The 22,746-nt window shown below is 40.3% G+C and overlaps 1 protein-coding gene across 5 annotated transcripts in view; it reads right to left on the reverse strand.

Moving 5' to 3' along the window:
• The window catches only part of LOC115013169 (uncharacterized), a 35,175-nt gene that overhangs the window by 2,061 nt on the left and 10,368 nt on the right, over nt 1-22,746 (reverse strand). For 2 of the 5 annotated variants that reach the window (XM_029439205.1, XM_029439210.1), the window contains 13 exons: nt 22,721-22,746; nt 14,104-14,253; nt 13,229-13,560; nt 9,455-13,108; nt 5,353-5,441; nt 4,868-5,089; nt 4,462-4,641; nt 4,020-4,119; nt 3,423-3,554; nt 2,198-2,284; nt 1,796-1,894; nt 1,429-1,470; nt 338-370 (listed from right to left, as the gene is read on the reverse strand). The exon at nt 22,721-22,746 is cut by the window's right edge. In XM_029439205.1, coding sequence (XP_029295065.1) covers nt 338-370; nt 1,429-1,470; nt 1,796-1,894; nt 2,198-2,284; nt 3,423-3,554; nt 4,020-4,119; nt 4,462-4,641; nt 4,868-5,089; nt 5,353-5,441; nt 9,455-13,108; nt 13,229-13,560; nt 14,104-14,253; nt 22,721-22,746 — 5,146 coding nt within the window. The remainder of the gene's footprint in view (nt 1-337; nt 371-1,428; nt 1,471-1,795; nt 1,895-2,197; nt 2,285-3,422; nt 3,555-4,019; nt 4,120-4,461; nt 4,642-4,867; nt 5,090-5,352; nt 5,442-9,454; nt 13,109-13,228; nt 13,561-14,103; nt 14,254-22,720) is intronic. The other 3 variants (XM_029439207.1, XM_029439206.1, XM_029439209.1) reach the window with 3 other exon arrangements.

The following is a 22,746-nucleotide window of genomic DNA, read 5'->3' on the forward strand; positions in this document are numbered from 1 at the left end:
TTATTTTGTTATTTTCTGGGACTGTGAGAAACTGGCATTTCGATCTCCCTGTTTGTATCACACACAGAGAAATTGACAATAAATTTGACTTTAAACTATATATTACGTTTTTCTGTTAACTGCAACACTAGCTACTAGGCCTGCTCTTACATCTTTTCACTGTGGAAAAGATGGTTTAATCTGTAACTAATGTACCTCAGAGTGGTGCGCTTGCTCAGCAGAAAGGGCCCATACCTATTGTTTTTTTGTTTTGTTTTTCCTATTCATTGAATACTGGGGGAATATTCAGCAAGTATTTCCATCTTTGTCTCAATGAAAACAATGGCCCACTACTTACTTAGCTGATGTGTCTTGCAATTCTGTATCCAGTCTGGTTTAGCATTGGGTTGGATGGCAGAGAGCAATGGTTAGTGAGGGAGGTAAACAAGAGACAGGGGGGCAACCATATTGTCAGTACACATGCAGTTGCTGGGAATTAGTAGCCTGTATCGACACTACCATAGAAGGGTGAATGAAAGGAAAGGAAAGGAAAACAAGCATCAGTGCTATAAAGTGGGGGTGTTCAAAGTAAAAGGAGTGATCCACAGATTCACTGCAATGCATAAGGAGCAATACAACAATTTCCCAACAAGAAACCAGTCAACATTTGAACAAATACTTTTACAAGCACTGGGTCTATATCAATCTCTAGTTTTCAGACTTAAGACATGGCACCTTAGATAATCGATGGGAATACAGTTGGTAATTAGATAACTTTCATTTTTCTATGGTCTCTTATCTCCACTCTATTTCTGCCAAAGCACCAGCAAGTGTGTGAGTGTTTTAGGCAACCTGTGAGCTGCAAACAAGACAGATACAAATCATAAAACATAAAAATATAAAACGTCATCTTTCATATTTTTCATGGTGTCCAGTATGCTAATAGCTGTAACTCATCTCACTGGAAATAAACATTACACAGCTGCAGTTGAAATACATATTATTTTATACTTCTGTAGTATTTTGCTGCCAATTATGTGAAAGTCCAGTCTCTGCTGCTGGTCTGTGCGGTCCACTGAAACTCTGAACCCTTGCAACCATTCATGCTGACATTTCCTAAAAGTCTGCCCCATTACGTATTGCACGTACATTGCACAATAAACCATCAGACCTGCCTAGCTTTGGAAGTCACTTTGTGTGTCTGGTTCATTACATTTCTACCTAAATGTCACACATGAGAGGTGAAATCAACACATTTAAAGGGATAGGCATATCACAGACTGAGTGGAGAAAATCAATATCTTGCTCATTTAATTTTGGATAAGAAAACAGCCAAAGGTCAGTCAAAGGTTAGTCCCGGCATGAAAAAAATCAAAATAGCGTTGAAGGATTTTTCAGGGAGACTTCAACACAACCAACTGATCAATACAGAGAGGTTAAGTGATTTACCTCATGCATGCAAATTTGTGTATACCCTTCTCCTCGTCATACCTTGGGGCAGAGTGAGAGATTTTTTAGTCCACAAACAGCCTCCAGCAACAAACGATTCTATGACTTGTCTAAAATTCTACAGAGTTGAGAAACAGGTTTTTTAATCTGTGGGGATTAGGGTGACAGACTGTCACCAAGGATAGATCAAAGGCACAAGGTTTCCTGACAGACTGCCATTAAATGGTTTTGTAAGCTTTCAAAGTAATCAAATAAATACAAACAAACTGTTTTCAAACAAGAAGAAAATATGTTATTGTTTTCATCTTGTGTGGCCACCAAAAAGTGATGTGCAGATTATGTTACACTTTAATAAAGATGGACTCACTTTACAATGCTGGGTGGAATGTGGACATACTCCATTGGGATGATTTCTCCAAGCTCCTGCAGACTGTTCACATACTTGATCTTACTGCTGAACTTGGAGCTGCACAGAACAGAAATCACAACAGTTTGTATCAGTAATGTTACGTGCGTGTTGCATTTCAATTTATGGTGGTGTCAAGTGTTAATACTTCAAAAAGTATGCCCATATATGCAGATAGTGAAATACTGCATCCTGGAAACTGTGATAGCATTGTGAGAATGTATTTCCAGTATGTACTGGTGGCATGGATATACATTAAGAGTGCAATGTGTGCATTTTATGAAATTAAAACCTGTGATGTACATCCTGTCAACTCCTGTGATGATGTGTGTGTCATCTAAATGTTAGGTAAAACAAAGAGACCTTATGAAGGGTCTGGTGATGCCCAGCAAAGTCCGTATGAACCAGGAAGGATGGACAATGATGAACATCTTAAGATTTTTCTTCAGTCTGTGGGACAAGAGGAGAGGCAGAAGTGGTGTCAAATGATTATCATGAAATGAATGTTTTATTAACTATTACTTACTATTAATTCCTGCTATCAGGTATTAGGTATACTTTAGAAAAGGAGTAGAGTGGCAATAATAGGCAGACCACATGCTTTTCACATTGAAGTTGTTCAGCTTTTAGAACATAAAAACAGCATGTGTAGTAGTTGAAAAGAAGACGGCTACTTACTGAGCTCTTATGATTTCATTGTACCACTGACATTATTCAATGGGTGAAATGTAGATATTCCCATAATGGAGTGAGAAAATGATTGTCCATGGTATGTACACTTCTTTCTGTTAACGATCCCACAATGCAATGTGTTGCATTTTATAGATGTGCCCAAAAATCAGTGATGACTCAAAATAATGATTCATTCAGTGTCAGGGAGTAGTGAATAAGTGAACGAGCGAGTGTTTTTTACACAGCGTATTATCAGTGATATAACTACAGTATAAAAAAAATTCAACTTAGTTCATCACAAATGTGTTGTTCAGCATTAGAAACAAAAAGGTTTACAGTACGTTTATCCCAGTTGGTAAGAACGTATGACAGGTATGCTCCCTGCTGGGAAACTAATACAGAACAAGCAAATCAGCAAGTTAAAATGTTACATATTAATGTAAGTGCATGGTTTTATTCATATAAACTGTATTGTGTATTTAAAAAATAAAACTTAAATTCTGATATTGAGTGAGAGATCATTTTAAAGTATCTTTCATACACGGTGTTGCAACGTTTGCTTTTCTTCAAACAAATGTATTTGAACTTCTTGATTAGTCTGTTTTAGACATTCTGCATAATATAATGTCTCAATCAACTCTCTATCTATGTGATATGTAATCAAAATCATGGTCCTATGTAATGAGATCAGATCAGATCAAAAAGAACACTAATATCATTATTAGAGACAAATACACTGTTTGAAGTCAAGGAAGTTTTTTGTGAGAAAAAGAAAACAAAATAAATTGTGGAGAAAGTGTGTGCCAATTGGGTGTTTAATGTGGTCGGGGAACATGAATGTTTGTGTGTGTTTAACATAAGACTTACACAGTAATATACATTACAGTTTCTGTGCACTTGTTTGTGTGAATATTACCTTCTGTCTATCATTTGGTAGCACTTTTTCATCCAGGTGAAGCCGGGCATCCTCCTGCGAGGTGTGGCGCCATTCAGGTAAACAATGATGTAATCTTCTGCCACCATTAGTTCTAACGTACTTATTACATACCTACACAGACAATAGAAATAATATTTTAAGACGTTAATATATAAGGACTGTAACAAAAGCAACACAAGCCATTTTCTTGTTAATTGAATGGTAGAATATACATTACATAATCAATTCCAAATCCACATTTAAGTGTACCGTTCTGTTTTTTTTAATGGTTTAATTAGGCCTCTTAGGTCAGATGAAGGAACATTTAATGCATGATATCATTATAGACAAAAGAGTTGCTTTGAACTTTGTAGCAACAGTTTGGGGATTGAGACCCTTTCTGGTTTCAACTGCACAATGATGACAAAAAACATTAGAGGACTGCAAGGAAATGAAATACCCAAAAGTAATGTAAAAAATAGACGGCCATAACATTAAAAAGACAAAAGATGTTGGCAATAACAAAATGCAATATTATAAAGTCAAGCCGTATTTAGGCCAACATAAAACTACATCATGTAGCATAGCTTTACTTACAGAAAAAGGTTTTCCATTACATAATTGTAATTGTCACAGTCGCTGTCTGGCAGGAAGCATGCTGCAAACACGATGATGGCATTCTGTTCAGCATAATAACCTGAAAACAAAAAAAGAAAATAGGTCTAACTTCCAGTGCATGTACACAAACCTGTGCTTGTAGAAAACTGTTTTCTCAAAAACATTTGAAATTGCGAACAGTTTTCCGCCCCTCCACCTCCACTGCAAAAGGAGCTTACTGTATACGGGGAAGTACAGAGCAGAGCTTTTAAACCCGGCGTGGTACGTGTGCCTTGAGTTTCCAAACAAGGACATTTTGAGGTAAAACGCTGAAGATTTCATCACAGTAAGATACAACTGAATTAGGAGCACCAAGAGTCAAAGGTATGAAACATACAGCAGAAACAGGTATGGCTTTTAATAAGCATTTGTATTTGCGTACCCCCATGAGAAATGACTCTTTTATATGGCTCAATGCACTTCATATCAATGCGATGCTCCTGATCTCCAATCACCACGCTCCTCCACAGCCTGTTTTCCCTGCTCTCCTCAGCTGCTCTGTGTCCTGCAATAGCACCACTTGATGCTGCTCCTGCACCCATGTTAGACTCTTCTGAGTCCCCTGTTTGAGCCATAAAGAAATGTTTTACAAGACGACATAACAACAAATAAATATGTCTACTGCACTTTCTTTTTGACAATATACAATGTGCAATGTCAGTGTGTGTGTGTGTGTGTGTGTGTGTGTGTGTGTGTGTGTGTGTGTGTGTGTGTGTGTGTGTGTGTGTGTGTGTGTGTGTGTGTGTGTCTGTCTGTCTGTCTGTTGTATCTTCAGGTGTGTGTTTAACCGTTTCTGTTGAGCTCCAGTAAGTCAGCCTCATCTGGTGTGTCCAGCTCATCTATGTTGACATCCAGGTCATCACCAGTATCCAAGGCCTCGTCCTCTGTGTCCAGGGCATCTTCTGAGTTAAGAGACCCTTCACTGCGGTCCAGAGACACATTCATTGGTGGGGCTGCCAACTTTCTTCTCTGATTGGACCCGCCGGACAGATCAGCAGAGGAGGGCGGATCTAGTTTAAGAGAGATAGTTTCTTTTTCTTTTTTTTTTCAGAGAAAGGTCACTGTAACTTCCCCTCATGCAACTACCCTTTAAGAAGCATGTGTCTTGTTTCTATAAATTAAGGTACATTTACGTTGTCCTTAAAAAAAAGGTATAGACCCCTCTCACTCATCTCGAAAACAAGGGCAAATCGGGAAAGAATAATGATGAAAGAAGATCATTAATTTCTAGGGTGAACACAGAAAAGTTTAGTTTATCTTGCCGTATATTTACCTTCACTGTTATCCATCTCCTCAGCAGCCTCCTCACTGGAGGCCATCTTCAGCATAATCCCTGCTTCACTGTCTCCCTGTTGGGAGTGTCTGCTCAGAGGCACAGAAACACAATAATGATCCACAACATAAATTATCAGTGCTATCACCACTGCCACCATAGGCACACCAAGCATAGTATTGGGCCAAACAAGCCAAAGACAATCATCTACGAAGAAAAATAATCAAACTTTTCCCATGACATTGAGTTTCAAATCGGTTCATTTGACTTTGGACATAAAAGATTACAGAAACAGACGGAGAGAAAGCAACTCACTGCTTCATTCCCAGGCTGCACGTGTGGGCTGAAGAAACAATACTGAGCAGTGTTGCTACCTCCCCCCCAACCAAAGCCCCTCTAACAGACTCTGATTACCATAAGGCCTGTTAACAATAGAGGGAAGCAGTACAGAGAAACCAGTACACATGATTATAGAAACAAAGACACACACGCACACACTCTCTGTCTTGGACACCTACCTTTCCCTCACTCTGTCTTCTCCGAGCAGAGAGACTGAACCACTCTTTCCACAATCAGGTCACGTGACCACTTGATTATGAAAAGGTCTGCTGCGAATGCCCGCAAACACACAGAGTAAAAGACAGGGGAGGGTGGTGCATCCAAAGAGGGGGCAGGTCATCAGAATTACAAAGTGGGGCAAAACAATTACCATGATGCAACGGCCAGCAAGGAACAATTAAACTGCAGTACACACACACACACACACACACACACACACACACACACACACACACACACACACACACACACACACACAACTTTTGGTCCCTAGTATGTGTCCTGTTTTTCCCATAATGCAACTCAATTGCATATTGTGTTAGGCCTTTCCTGACTGACAAACACCCGATGAGTGTCTATACTGTAATATTATTATGTTGTTCTATTCCGTACACACGACATCTATTGCATGTCTGTCTGTCCCGTGAGATATATCCCTCATCAGTTGGTTTCCATTTTTTTCTGTTTTCTTCTCAAATGTATCTGAATCAATTTGCAAACAATCAAACAAACGTGGCTTGAATTTACTTGACATTCACACTTTACACCAGCAACTTGGAGTGGATTCTTTTTTTGCATGGAACGAGGGCCGTGGATTGTGTCCCCCATCGATTTCATTGGAAGTTATGTTAGGAGGGGATCTTGTAATGGCTGGTGTGGACATGAGACGTATGGGCATGTCAGTATTGTTCTAAGACAGAGTTGAAAACATGTTAATGTTAACATAGCCACATTTCTGTACATTTTGCAATCTGTACATCTGAAATGGATCCATTCCGGCTTCTTTAATCCTTTTTTTTTTTACTTATATGTATATCCTGTATCCTGTAAATATTTGTACCCATGCTCATTTGTGTTTGACATATCAATCCTTGACTGCTATGGTACAAATATAAATGTTGTAAGATATCTGAAGGATTGATCACAGTTATAAAATGATCTGTGCTGCCTCTCTGTGGTAAATATCAGTAGTGCAGCTCTTAGTTCTTGCCTCTCCCTCTCTTTCGCATATTTATAATGATAAATGATATTACATTGTCTTGCCGAGGATATCTTGAAAAGAGGATGGGCCTTTGGCTGATACAAGTAGGACAAATATTTAGATCACAGAGAGCACTAAGAATTTAAGTTTTACACAGTGTTGGGTCTGTTGAACCTACTCAGAGTCAAAATTGAGTCTGTATGAGCGAAAGCTCACCTTGAGAGGAGAAAGTGAACATATCTCTCCGGCACATGATCTTCCCTCTCAGGGTAGGCATGTGATTGGTAGAATGGCTGTCCGTCAAACTGATAATGAGAGTGGTCGAACTCATACCGACTCTGGCCATCAGCTTGATACTGAGAGGACTGGAGTTCAGAGGCGCACATGGAGTCGGGAGTCATCTCCATACTGGCTTTCAGCTACATATTGCAACTTAGAACCTTGATCATCCAAGCTGTACTTGGCATTACCTCCAGGTTCATAATAGCTCTCAGCCTGCTCAGATCTGTAATGTGTAGCTGTGGCATCAGTTGTAAACTCAGCATAGACATCTATGGTGTTTTGCTGGCTGTTGGATATAGTATCTACACAGGCTGGGTGGGCGCACTGGTTTTCAGTTCTTTGGTCAATGTGGTGGTAGTTCTAGCCATATTGGGTTTGACCCTGAGTTACATTCTCACTTCCTGTCCACTGGTATGAAGCGTTGCTGTTGGTTGGCTGATAGGAAAGCTGTGATGTCACATCTCTTTTAGGGGAATAGGAGATTGGGGATCAGTGCAGACAGAAAGAATTGTAAATACAAATGGTATGCAGTGAACCTCATCCATTTGTGTCTGGGATTTTGTATGGTCCATGTATTTTGAAAATGTACAAACATTTTTTTTTTATACTAAATTTAGTATATTAAACAAACATTTAAACTGCTCAGTATACACTAATTAGGAAAAGTCAGTGGCTTGCATGACCACATTTTCATTGGGTAAATTCTGTTCTTTAGATTGTATAACAGACTGATGAGTTTAAATCTTAATCTTAGCTTCACATTAAAAGGTAACCTGTGGAGTTTTTGACACTAGTTGCACTATGGAGCAATGTTTTTACAAGTTAAGCGCGTATATGAGGACTGTAATCTGTCTGTAATACGCCAGGAAATGCAGCACTGCCCCAGCAAAAACAGATCTCCAAAGTTACAAACAAATTTGCTTTGCAACTGTTTTCTTAGGAAGGAAATATATTCAACAGGTTTGTTAGGCCTCAAGGACACACACAATGTATTTTGATGAGAAAACTGATGTAAACAGAAGGTTTGTTTACAAGAAAACTCCACAGGGCACTTTTAACAATGTTTAAATCCACAAAACAATGAATTTAATAAGATTGTGCTTCACAACTCATCATCAAACATAGAAGTAAACAGTCTGCTTCACATACAGTATATAAAAAAATAAATACACAAAAGCTAAGTAGCAAAACAGATATAAATATGTTATGTAGACGTTGCTAATGTAAAGGTGAAGCTACGTGGACAAACCTTTATTGACTGATACATTGGGTATTACCTATGCACACATTCACACACAGGCTTGCACGCATACACTCGTACCCACACCTTGTGAGCGAGCTAGGGGAGCTGTTTCCATTAGCTGTGGTGGGGCTCCAGCTGTAATGAGGCAGGTAATGCATATTTAATGAGGCGTAAACAGATTTATACACACACAGAGAGCCGCAGATCAAAGCTTGCTGCCGAACACATGAAATACACCCACATACAAATGCAGTTTGTTTACTACTCGCACATTCACACACACAACTACTAACACTAATATTCATTTTCACATCATCTCCGACAGTCTTAGTCTGTCAACTCACACACACACACACACACACACTCACACACACACACACACACACACGCATACACACGCTCAGGAGGGCCTTCTAGCTCGATTTTGACAGTCTCTTCAGTGATGCTATTATTCCTCTGACATACAGACCATTGAGAAAGCTGTAGAGACCCAACCGAGAACTAAGCAGGAGGGAAGGGGTGGTTGGTGTGTGTGTGTGTATGTGTGTGTGTGTGTGTGTGTGTGTGTGTGTGTGTGTGTGTGTGTTGGTAAGTGCAGGACAGCCATATGTGCGCACAAGCATCTTCATTCACTGGTTGTTAGAAGCCTGGGAATAAAAAGCCTGTCATAACAAAAGAAAGAATGCTGGAATGATACTTCTACATTTTACACTGGGAGCCTATTAGCACAAACTCAATTCCCATCACTAACACTGTATTAGTGTGGAGGTTGAAATCTCAGAGATGGATATCTCAAAATCCTGCAAAATCAAACCATAACCATCTGTTTGGCTACAATAGACGTCCATGACAAAACGTTACGTTGTGGTTTTTCTAGCAATTTGGGATAACCAAACTTTAAAGATGAGTATATTGTTTGTTAACTTCAATGCTGTCTATTTTTATGAAAAGATGTAATGACTTTTGAATAACTGTAAATGTGACACAACTAGAATAGAACAGAGCTTAAGACATATGATTTGAGTTGCATTGCTTACCGTAAAACAGGTGAATAGCTATCTTGAGAAGATTCATGATCTCCAATCCGTCGTTCAGTCAACCATTTATCACAATCATCCGTCCGTATAGGTTGTCCATTATAGTACTCCACTGTATTCTGTAGGAACCTGTCCCTCTTAGGCTCAAGTCTTTGTAAACCTGTTTGTTGAAATGAAGAACCTGCAACAAGCTCTTCAGTGAAGCTTAGCAGATCAGAAGATCCTAACTGTTGTCTTTCTTCCCTCACACTGTGTACTTCTGTAGTCAATTTTGGCAGGGCCGTGCACTCTACATCAGTTATCTCCTGCTGCTCTTCCTCATCATTGTCCTCTTCCATCAAATCTCCAGAAAATGGTAATCCAAGTCCTCTGTCAGTAGAAATACCAGGTTCACTTAATGGGGTTCCAATCAAAGAGCTGGTGTGTGAGACCGAACTGTTGGTAAGTAAAGGAGATTGTGGTTCACATGTTGTTTGCGGTGCCTCCTGTCTCGCTAACTGACCCCCCCAGACTTGAAAGCCTCCCAAAGAAGTAGGGCATGGTGGAGGTGCAGAGGGTGACTGCCCACCCTCGTCTGAATCTTCCATTGAGATCTGTGAATGGACGTAAACTTCCTCTCTGGTTTTCAGGAAGTGATCTGATGGATATCTTAATGATGGAGACACACTTCTGGCCACAATGCTTGATTTATCGTCATAGTTGCCTTCTTCTACCTGTGTTTGATTGCAACCTGTTAGTCTTGAATCTGACTGATGAAAAGCTTCAGAGTTAGTTTTTGATTGGCTGGGACTTATAATTTCTGGCACAATGTGATGGCCAGTGGCATTATCAAGACTTGCTTGGTATTGAGTGCAGGAGACAGCTTGACTTTGTTCTGTAAGTTTGCGCTCAGTACCTCTAATCATTTGGTTTTGTTTACTTTGTTCGTTGTTCTCCTGGTGCTCTCTATTTGCTTGGGCCTGGGCTTGCAGAACTGTGGCCGCATAGGAAAGCATGCTAAATGTCTCCATAGACTTTCTTGTACCTTTTGATTGCCTGCAACCCTGTTTCGGCCTATCGTGCCATTCTCTCTCAGCTTCTTTTACTGTGCCAGACACAATGATGTAATCCATTTCTAGGCCTGATGATGAATCTCCATCAGAATTGGACCTCAGTTCGTCTCGACTACCTGGGTGAAGGCTGTCGGGGCTATGCTTCAGTGTGTCTCTATCCCCCCCAGAGCTGGAGCTTAGAGACAATGTTTCTGTTGTTTTCCCCACCACATTTCCCATGCTCTCATTGTCAGGACCACCTTGGCATCCAGTGGCTGGCCCATCTTCATTTTGGTCAATTGGGAACAATAGAACATGTTCCTTGGAAACAGGATTGTCCCACTCAATAAGGCTTGGGGATAACGATTGGTCAGCCTGTATTTGAGTATCAGCAGCTTCTCCTGGACTTGAATAATGATTGGCTGAAGTGGTCTGAGTTACAGTCGAGCTGTCCACCAGAACAAATGGGGAATGATCACTGTGTTGCACTATCCAATCAACTTCTTCTGATCCTTCTCCCCTTTTTTTGTCGTACATACTCTCAATTGAACTTACCCCACTGCTGATCATGTGGCCCAACTCGCTAGTTCCCTCAAATAGGAACACCTGGTTGGTTGGCTGATCTTTGTCGGAAACTACAACTCTACCATCCAGAGTATCAACCTGCTGGTGTTGCTTGTGCCTCTCATCTATTTGAATAGGTTTTGTCACAGCTACAAAAGGGCTAGACTGCTCCTCTAGCTGAATCATGTCTACCACATGGCTAACATAGGTCTCAGGGGAGGATGTCAGGCTCCAAGTGCTAGCTCCTACATTGTCATATTCTGAAGTAGAGGTGACCATGCCAGGCACCGAAAGGTCCCACATGTCAGTGCCTTGGTAGGGGGAAGACTCCTCTTCTGAATGTTCAGATGCCAAGCTCTGAAAACTCTGGATGTCATCATCACCCGTTTCTTCACCCTGTGTTCTACCTTCTGCGGCCTCTATGACTATTTTCACATTGTGTTCATAACCTCTCCAGCCCACTTCTTCAGGTGTCGGAGTAAGTACTTCATTTATACCTCTCTCCTCTTCAATAGTTTCTTCTTCTACCTGTGTCTCAAGAGAATTACTGGTGTCTAATGATCCCATGTGACTAAGGTCCTTTCCATTTTCAGGTCCTTCAGGGCTTGTTATTGTGGAAGAGCTGTCTTCCTGTATGGTGGTGTTCCACATCACCATTCCACCATCAGATAATCCTTGTGGACTTTCAACAGATGCGGCAGGCTCAACATTGGGGTTCAACTCACAGAAAGAACCTGAGTTTCCAGACAAGTTGTCAGGGGTCGTGAGAGGTGATAGACTGTCTTCTCGGATTGTCATATTCCACAAATCTAGTGATTCAGGGTAAGATGTGATGGTTACGCTATCTGATTTGAGAAATCCCTTCTGAGCTGAGTACGTCCAGAAGTCTAGGAGCTCAATCTGTCTGTCTCCTTTTTTCCCTTGTACACCTTCATCATCTTCTTTAGATCTGTCTGGCGTTAAAGTATTTAGGATTGCTTTCTTTCTCGACAATGAGGATGTTTTTTCCTTCACTCCAATGATACCAGCACTACATTTTCCAATTACTTCCTCCTCCGGTGGTGTCAATTGCAGACAAGCCAGACTAATGGGGTTCCAATTATCCTTACATACAGAATCTGGGTTCCAGGTGTTGTATGATTCAGTCTGCTCAGTGATCAGACTAAGCTGGGGCTCAAGGCTCTTTCCCCTCTGGTGGGTATTTTCCGATTTTAAGATCTCTTCTGTGCTTTTTTGTTCATTCATATCATCAACTGTCTCTTTCCCTCTAACTTCCTCTACAATATTAGGTGGGCTCTCAGATTCCTTGGTCCTATTCCAGGCATTATTATCACTTGAGGACATTGCTCCTTGTGTTTCAAAGCCAAGTTCATCCCAGGTCTCTGACAATGACGATGACACGCTGTCCTTGTGCTGCAGGCCATTAATCCTTTCAACTACATCTTCTGGGAAGAACCTGACCCCACAACTGCTGGGTGGGCGGCTACCTACCACGCTGTTGACTGGAGTTGGAGGAACCACAGTGTCCATCATGTCATTCCCATAGCTTTGACCATGATGGTCAACTGAAGAATTTCTACTGTCAAGCCCACCCAATGAAGCAGAGAAATCCAGCAAGCTTAGCTCTTCAAGTTCTGATAAGCTAGAGCTCCCTGCTCTTGCTTCTACTTCATCTCCTTTTACTCCGGAATTAGCCAATTCCAGTCTTGTGGGAATAGATTGGTCACTGCTATGTAGTGGGTCAAAACTAAACAAGTCAAAGGTTTCACTCTTATTTCTGCCAGAGCGGTTCTTCCTCCTCTCAGGTGGAACAGGAGGGGAGAGGGATGACACTCCCAGGGGAGATGGATTTCTCAGGAAGAGTCCTCCTGGCCCTGCAGTTGGCCCTCCTCCTGCTATAACTTCCCCGACTGGGCTTTCATCACTGAGGAACACTGAACTCTCCTTGGAGGAGCGGCTGCTGCGGATGGTGGTCATACCACTGTCAGGGCTCACAAGCTCCCCACCAGCACTAGCTCCTACACCGCCTGTGTCTTCTTCACCACCATCTGCCATCACTCTATATACAGAGATAAAACAACACCATCACTGAATAAATAATATTAAATATCAGATTTCATGTTTTGATGATTATCACTGACACTGGATGAATCAAAATCAAAGGGTTGTATTCAATTACCTCGCTATTGGCACCACATCTCCACTGCCTCCCTCGGCTCTCTCGATGTCAGAGCCATCCATGTCATTGATACCAGATGATCCCTGGGAGAACTCCACACTGCCTGCCACTCCCTCCGTGGAAGAGGTCCTACTGCTGGGGTGGCAGGCCAATACAGAGCTCCGCCGGTCAACAAAGTCCTTGAGGATGCCCTTTATTTCTTCTACCAGCAGAGGAGGAGTACCAGAAGTTAAGCAGGTGTTTATAGGAATGTGGTAGATCTGGAGACTCTCACTGGCCTCCAGTTCACCAGAAAGAGACCAGCTGGAAGACTCTTCCAACTCACAGCAGATCTGCAATGAAAGCCATCGTGTTGTAATATGTAATGTTTTTCTATTCTGACTTTTTAAAACAATAGTTATAGAATAGAAATACAGTATGCTTATTTGCTTTCTTGACAAGGGTTAGATGTTAAAGTCGGTAGGCTACCACTCCAATGTCTGTCCAGTAAATAAGGCTACAACCAGCAGCTGGTGAGCTAACAGGGGAGAAACAGCTGGCATTACTCTAGAGGTGGCAAAATCTGCCTAACGATACTTCCAAAGCTTACTAATTAACACAATAGATCATGTTGTTTGATTTGTTTCGATTTTACAGGGGGCTATTTATCAGACTATTTCTTGGCTGGGACCTGCTAAGCTAAGATAACTGGCTGCTAGCTATCTCAGTTGCTTTAGCAAAGGTAAAATCATTATTAGGGATTCAGAAAAATTGATAAATCAATAAAACACATCACAATGCCTATTTTCTATTTAAAAAATGTTCATAGAGTTGTGTTTGTCAAATAACCACTTTCACTCAAGACAGGTGTGTGGCTTTGTTCTATTTGTTTTTACCTGATTTAGGAGATCTGTGCTGTTTGAGTATACAGCCACCTGCTGGCGGGGATGATGAACTGTATCATTGATGGACAGGAGAACCACCAAACCATCATAGCCATGGCGATGGCTGAATGATTTCAGCCCTTCCACATAACTATGCCAGTCCTGGGAGAGACAGAAAAAAAGACAAATAAGCAGAAAGAAAAAGGGGGAAGGAATCAAGATATATAATATAATGCAAACTACTTTAAAGATGCAACTTTTTTTAATTATATTATTAATGAACTAATTGTGAAACAAGCAATAATTGAATTTTATCGTAGTAGTCTCAAAATGATTATTAAACATTTTGGTTACAGCTGTATGGGAAACTTTGTTAGACCCCTGCCTTTTATTGCGCATATGATTTGATTTTTTTGTAAAACTGGTTTCAAGGAAGCCTTCATCTGTAGCAATGAGAGACGGAGCTGTCAAAACGCACAGAGGGGTAGAGAGACACTTTGTGATTTATTGTTTGGAAATTAACTGTTTGCTCTTAAAACAGCCACCATGCACAGATTATGGTAATTCTGTGACACGCACAATGACTGATGGATGGAAAGTTGCATTAATTAATTGTTTTGCTTGTCAAGGGAACTTGCTTTTTCTTTCTTTCTGAAATGATTAACAACAATGTTATGGCAAACATAATTTAAAACACAGGGTTACATATAAAGTGATACTTTTGGAAACATATTTGCTTGATTGATCTAGATTAGTTGTACAACTGTTTGTTTTGTGAAGTTGTCAAAATTGTTGTTGTGTTTATTTAAGTAGAACTTTTAAACAAAAGAGAAACTGTCATTTTGGTAAAGCTAATAGAGGCAGTCCAAGTTTGTGAGCCTAGTATTTTTGAAAACGTATTTTGTTCATGTTGCCTGACTTGTCTAAATAGTAAGATTCTGCCTGGCTTTGAAAGTTTGTATTTTTTTCAGTGCGCTGTATCTTACAGTGTGTGTGTGGTCCTTCTGTCTGCTTGAGCCTGTGTGTGTGTGCGTGTGCATGTGTGTGTATTTGTATGGGTCCACTGGAAGTGATTGATGATCGCTGCAGGCACTGTATCTGCCCAGGCTGTGTCAATATTAACCTGTGAGGATGAGGGGGCTACAACACTCCTCCCTCTGTTCCACCCTCCACCCCTCCATCCTTCTCTCTCTTCACAATATGGTTGCTGTCAGACATGGGCCCATCAATCCTAACACACACACAACTGTCGTTTCACTGACACTGCCATTTCTCAACACTGATATCCTGATGAGTGCAATGAAGCCTCCCAAGATTCGTTATAACACACATATTCACTCACATAAGTACAAACACACAAGTAAATGCACACGTAACCGTGGCACATGCAGATACACACATAAATCCGCCTGCAGTCCTCTTCTGTAATCTCAGTGTATGAGCAAACATGTACCAGTATGTACACATATGAGCTCTGGTAAAGCAATAAAGTCTTCATGATTTACAGTACAATAACAAAGCAATGCTCAAATGATTCTGATACTCTAAAGCTACCACCCAACTGCGTGCATATGCACACAAAACTGCACACACACACATTCTCACACACAGGCAGGGAAATATAGTCAGAAAACGAGCAGAGTGCAAATCTCCGAGATAACACGCAGGGCGACAGTCTGTCTGCCATTTGGCTCTTAACTTAGTAAATTACTACTCATATTGCCTGCCCCTCCTCTTTCTCCCTCTTTTTGCCACCCCCAGATACACAGATTGCCTTTTCTTATAAATTACCAACATGTTAGCTATAAAAATCCACTTGCTAACTGTCTCCAAGAACCTTAGGATCCGGGCAAAGAAACATGTTTCTCATTTGTTGAGCCTTTGGTACACTGAGATATCCCAAATAAATAGTTACCCTTTAAACCCTTCACTTTACTTTCTTTTTTATTAACTTTCTTCTTTATTTAGGAGCAAACACTCACTGGAAACAGTTCTGCAGCAAATATTAACAGTTTTAATTCTTTAAAATGCATCACAGAAGAGCTTGCTGTTAACAACATGGCCGTTTTGTCATGTGCTACAGATGAGCTACAGTTGATCAAAAAGTGAAGACTATTACCACTTGTACTTGATAATTTAAGGTTTATAATAAAAAATGTAAAACTTTGAAACAAAAACAATTTTCCTAAGTGTTCAGAGTAAATAACACTAAACATAAAAAGCAACACAAACCAATAACATGCAACACAACGCAAAGATAATTACAATCTTTGTGTTGTGGGGGGGAAAAACACTATCGCTGCTTGTGATGGTGATAGTGTCCACATAAGATATCTGACCTGGCTTTGTTTTGGACCTTGTTTATCCTGAGCTTTAGTAATGTGACAACTATGAAAATGGCAGAACTACTTTGAAAAAAGATTCTCTTCTCTGTAGATATGACTTCTGATCCTCTCAGTTATGATTTTGGATTGCCATGAAGCTTCACTGCCATTAGAACACACGTTTTCTTTCTCAAGTACTTTTAATGAAAAAGGACATTTGAGGACTAAGTATTTACGAGTGATCGATGGTGTGAATGGGCAAAACAGGTTGAACCCATGTTCAGTATTCCATGTCACAGAGAATTTGTGCATAAAAAGGGGAATTATTCTCCCTTTAATTTAACTTTGTGTGTTACATCTTGTTTCTTTTCGAATGGCATCCTTTCCTTTAGGTTTCCTTTACCCTCATCTTGTTTGTTTATCTCATTTTTCCCTCCCTCACCTGCGTCTTTTGTTTCCCTGCCTCTTCATCTCTTGCTCTCACTTTGCAGCTTCATCTTTCTCTCACACTAGGCCCCAATCCACACACACACACACACACACGCGCGCGCACGCACGCACTCACACCCTCCCTTTCTCTTTGGTTGTCTTTGCTCCACAGGTAGCAAGTCTTTAGCGGCTGCTTGCAGTTCTCCCAACCTGCCATCATTATGCACAATAGCCTTAGGTACAAAACCCAGGCCTCATAACTCACGCCCCGCGCGCGTAAATTCCCGTGCAAACACAGTCAAAGCAAAAACACATTTCCTGCTGTCGCCAACATCTCCGGCAAAGAATTAATCAAGCGTTCATCCATTTAGGCTCTTTGCATACCCTTTCCGTCAGAACACAGAACGCTAAGAGAGTTGCGAGTTCTTCTCAGGCGATCGTTTCGCCACCCTGATGAATCCATCAAGCGAGGTTTGATTTATACATCTGTCTGTGATCACAGCGGTACAGCTACAGCAAATGGGGTGGCAAGGAGCGAGCTGACACCACCCTGCTCAAATACACACATGCAAATGCACGCATACGCTTGCAACATATACCAAATGCCACACACACACACACACACACACGTGCACAGCCAAACTCACACATGCATGTGCTCACAAACCAACAGTCATACGCTCTCGTTCACACTCGTGCGCACACACGCGCACACAGAGTATTACTGCTTATGAAGTTTTTGGAGAGACAGAGGGAAAATGGGAGGGGGGTAAAAGTTTGTAGAGAAAGAAGCCCAAATGTCTTCCTGTCTTTCTCATATGGGCCTTCTCTGCATGCTTCATTCGTTCAGCTCTAAGTGCAGGGATTTGGGGGCCAAGATGCTAGCACTGAGTCTATAAATGTTTTGTTTTGTTTATTTGTTTGCCCTCATAGCCTAAGGAAGCCACAGGGGGAGAATGAAAATGTGAGAAGAGAAAGAATGAGAATTTTGGAGTAGATGATGAGGAAAAAACATCAGCGCATCAGTTACTTTTTTAGATTTTTATACTTAGGATACTTGTTTTTTACAAACTTGTTTAAATATGTATATGAAACTATTCATATTATAATGTATGTTACAGCCAAACAAATTTATAGCAACATATTTTCACAGAGCAGATAAAAGGGATGCTTCTTTGGTTCCAAATAAAGAGCTACAACACTAAACAGACTTAAGAAATGTGTGCTTTAGTGACCTGATGGCATCAACTACTCTCAGACTATTGTAAATGCTATGTCATGTGTAGATTTAGAATCAGAAAGTTCTGAAGTGGCTACAGCAGTATGCACTTACAGTAATGGATACTCTCACCAAGAAAATCACTGAGGAGCAAGAAATAAAGAAACAGGAAGTCAGAGAGGAATAGAAAAAATGAGAGATGGAGGGGCGGTGCACCCTGACTTCCTGGTCTTCAATCTTAGTCCCTGGGAGGCCCACCCTGCACCTGCTGTCTCCTAGTGCCTCTCATCAGAAAGGCATTTACCGAGTGCCGTGGCTGCGGGCCCCTTCATTAGCAAGCATAATTATTTGTGCAAGTGGCGTAGGGCAAAACTGGCCCCGCATAAACAAACAGAAGGGCCGGAGGACTGTGAACAAACAACACATTAGAGACAATCAACGTTGCCAAAATGAAACCTAAAGCATACCTCAGATAGAGAGATGGACACACACACACACACACACACACACACACACACGCACAGAAAGAATAGAACAAACAAATCTACAACATAAAATATTATAGCAAGGAAAACGGAAAAATAGTAATCCACGTTCAAAATAATGCCGTAAGTCATATGCAGATGCATTGTCCTATAAACAACATTACAATTATTCAGATATCTCGGTGGAACACTGGATTAGCTTGTGTTCATTTGAGATTTCAAGATCAAACCAAAAATCAAACGTTTACTACTTTCCCACTGCTCCCTCTCTAAAGTCTCAGTAGAACGAACAGCTTTCAAAAGACGGAAAACAAAAACTCTAAAACATATTGTAATACTTAAATATCCACGTTAACATGCAAAAAACACATTATTCACATTCATGACTATGTGTGTGTGTGTGTGTGACTGTGTGTGACTGTGTGTGTGTGGCTGTGGGCTCCTGTCCTTCTCACAGTTCATCAACTCCACAGCATGATAGCTCTTTATCCGACCAATGTTTCATCTGCCAGTGCTAATTATTGAGCCATGAAAACCTCTGATACACAAACACACACTCGCTGGCATGAATATGTGAATAATGTGTTTTTAGTGTGTGTATTAATTTGAGCTTCATGTAAGTGTTACACAAAACATTTCATACAAGAAAGAAAAGACTTCCAACTTCTATGTTACCTTGAATCAATTTAGCTACTAGCTGTCTTTTTTCTCACATCTACAGGTGACGCTGCACAATGACTGTGTGCCCTTGAGCAAGGATCTTGACCCCTATTGGCTCATGTAGTGTCTCTTCTGCCAGCTGACACAGTGCAGCTATTAGACAATGTGGCACGCTCTGTGTAAGGGACAAACTGGTGACTTTAAAATAAAGAATTGGCTTGACCACATAAAAGTAAATACTACTGTGCGGGTGGAATACTTTGTCTTGTCTGCAGTGAGATACTGAGAAACAACAGCAAATACTTTTTTTTAATGATGCATAAGACACAATACATTTCTGACATAGCATAAACAAACTGCCACACAAAATAGATGTAAATAATACATAATAACAAAAAATTATTATAAAGGCTACTGATAATTTCTAATACAGAATTTTACCAATTACTTTTATTTTCTAAGTTTCCTAGAAAAACTTTTAAAGAGATTATGATTTTAAAGGAGTATGTACCTTTATTCTTCAAATGTATACAGACTTCGCAAGCTCCAATGGACGTATGACCACTGCAACTCATAAGGAGTGCACAAAGTGTCAGTTATATATATGAGTATTGCTCTTTATTTATTTACTAAGTTACCAAATATCAGCTCAAGTTCGTAGTAATTGCCACAAAATTGTTTTTTGAGGCTACCGTAGAAACTATAGGTCTGAGCTTCTTTCACAATAAAATACTAAAGTCACAGTTGTGTTTTTAAATGCGGAAATATTTTGAGGTGATGCACTGAGATGTCGACTTTATTTCATTCACTAATATTCTTAAGCTGGTACTCGTTAGACATTGTCTGCTTCTGGAAAGCAGAACTGCTGCACACCGAACCTTAAGAAAATAGATGCACGGGCAGCAGCAATATGGGCAGTTGTAGCAGGACTGAATGAAACAATATTTATAATATGCAATAAAGCAAAGCGGTCAAGGTTGCATTGCAAATATGTAACTTACTGCTTACACAGCTTTATCTAAACTGTACCAATTATATGCAACGTGACACCTTCAACAAAGCTGTTTGTAAATCGATCTACAAAAAAAGGATCACATAGCCTCACAGAAAAGTTTATATAATTATTATGTGCAGCGTCATTTTTTTAATGATAGTTCTTGAGCAGTATGTTGTGCCATTGTTGCCAAACATGAAACTATTGTTTGAGGAACTGATAGAATATTTTTCTATATATATTTGCATTTACGGTTTCTGAAACATCCAGACAAGCGTTGTGATTTCATTTCTTTTCTCTTCCATAAAAAAAAGGAGCACACAGACTGACTAATGTATGTTTGTACAGTATACGAAAATACATTAGTCAGTCTATACAATGTGTCCTTATCGTTACACCAAACACACTCTGAAGCTTTTTCTTCTGCTAACTAGGCAATCACAGCCACATTTTTTGTACTTTTTGTACTCAGTCCTCTTTAACTGCTATCAAACACACACACACACACACACACACACACACACACACACACACACACACACACACACACACACAAACACATACACAGACAAAAACCCACTTTGACAAACACATAACACATAAACCATTAAAGACTAATTGAATCTAATTTATTTAGTTTTCTGGAAAGAATCATTTAAGGCAGAACTTCCCTAAGCCCCCTCAATAAATGACACTCTCATACCGTTTTACTCTCTTTTCAAACACAATTAAAAAATAATATATAAATATATACACACTGCAAATGACATGCATATAAGGAGTTCATTTTGGAGCCTGATCTCAGGTCATTAGTAACCCACCATGACGCTGTGGAGTTGGAGGGTCCGCTGGCGACACACAGGCCCCTGGCCATTTATTCTATATTAAGTCTCTAATGGGCTCTCTCTCTCTCTCTCTCTCTCTCTCTCTCTCTCTCTCTCTCTCTCTCTCTCTCTCTCTCTCTCTCTCTCCTGACACACAGCATGCAGGCACAGCGCTGGTAAAATATGCACAGAAAGTCCGGTGCGCACACACAGACAAAGCCATTCAAATGAATGGTTATTTATTCGCTAAACGAGGATCTGGGTGTTTAATGTTCCTTGGACGTTAGGTAGTTTTCTGGGGGAGGCAGAGCCATACCCCTACGGCTACAGACATCATTTATTTTACACATAGCCTAATACCGCACGCTAGGCAGCTGCTGAGAAAAATGGGCTTTGGAAGTAAAAGGGAGATATAAAAGAAATAATGAATGATTTTTTTTGGGGGGGGTAGTGGTGGTGATAGGAGGGGGGTGAACACATTAGAAGTTGCAGCAGGGAGAAAAGCAAGGGGCTTATAGGGCTTAAAGCACCCTCTGTGTGTGTGTGTGTGTGTGTGTGCGTGTGCGTGTGCGTGCGTGTGTGTGTGCGCGCGTGTGTGCGTGTGTGTACATATGTGTGTGTGTGTGTGTGTGTGTGTGTGTGTGTGTGTGTGTGAGTGTGTGTGATTGCAAATGTGAAGAGGAAGAACAAGAGAGCAACAGAGATAGAAAGATAAAAAAGTCAACACAAACATTCCACAATTGTGTATGGAAATGTGTGTGTGTGTGCGTGTGTGCGTGTGTGTTGGATTTTAGGATATCAGTGGGGAGGCAGGTGATACCTGGTCGTGTGTGAGGCTCTCAGGCCTCCATCTGCATCTCATCCAAATGCAGAACATCACAACATCAGAGGGGCTCCTCTACTTGCATAACAACACTTCCCCAAAATGACACAGCCCCAGTGTGATGTATCCAAAACAAAAAAAACATCCAAAGTAACTTTTTACAAAAGAGAGACATTGTTTATTCATTTATACATTATTGTTAGCAACATGTCTACATTTTTATCTCCCAGCTCTGTATTAAAATATTATACAAGTTATCTTTGAAAAACAACTAACAAAGGGAAGTGGACCGCATTATATCCGAATATAATCACCATGATATATTAAAAAGAACCAGTCAGGCTAATGAGGCCATTAATGTAAGTAATAAGTGCTTTAATTAGCCACTATTTCTAAGTCAGCACACAAGCTTTAAGAATCCACATTTGCATAGTTTTAAATTGTTATCATGTTAGAAATATCTCATAAAATAAATACTTGGAAGAGTTTCGATTTAATCCTGGCGTGAAATGGACATATTTAAAATGTATTTAATGGAGTTGTAAATTGTCTTTAAATCTTATTGACATGAAATGGTTCTTTAAACCTGATGCTCTGCCAGTTAACATGATTCATCGACTGAGCTTCAGATAACTTCATCTTTATTGGGTTTTCTTATCTTGCACAGCTGAGTTAGATTTAACAGTAAATAAAGAAAGCCTGTATTGAACTATCTTCAACATTAAAGCATCCAGAAAGATCTTGAAATGTTTTAAAAGGAAAGAAATCCTAGAATTTCATTGGTGAATTGGTTTGTATTTATGTTTTAATCAAGTGAACAGAAACTAAATGGAATCTGGCATTTTAAGTTTTTTTTATGATAAAAACGTACCTCCTGATATGTGGTCACTGAAGTGA

The sequence above is a fragment of the Cottoperca gobio genome, chromosome 9 (assembly GCF_900634415.1).
Source record: "Cottoperca gobio chromosome 9, fCotGob3.1, whole genome shotgun sequence".
In the NCBI taxonomy this organism is placed as follows: Eukaryota; Metazoa; Chordata; class Actinopteri; order Perciformes; family Bovichtidae; genus Cottoperca; species Cottoperca gobio.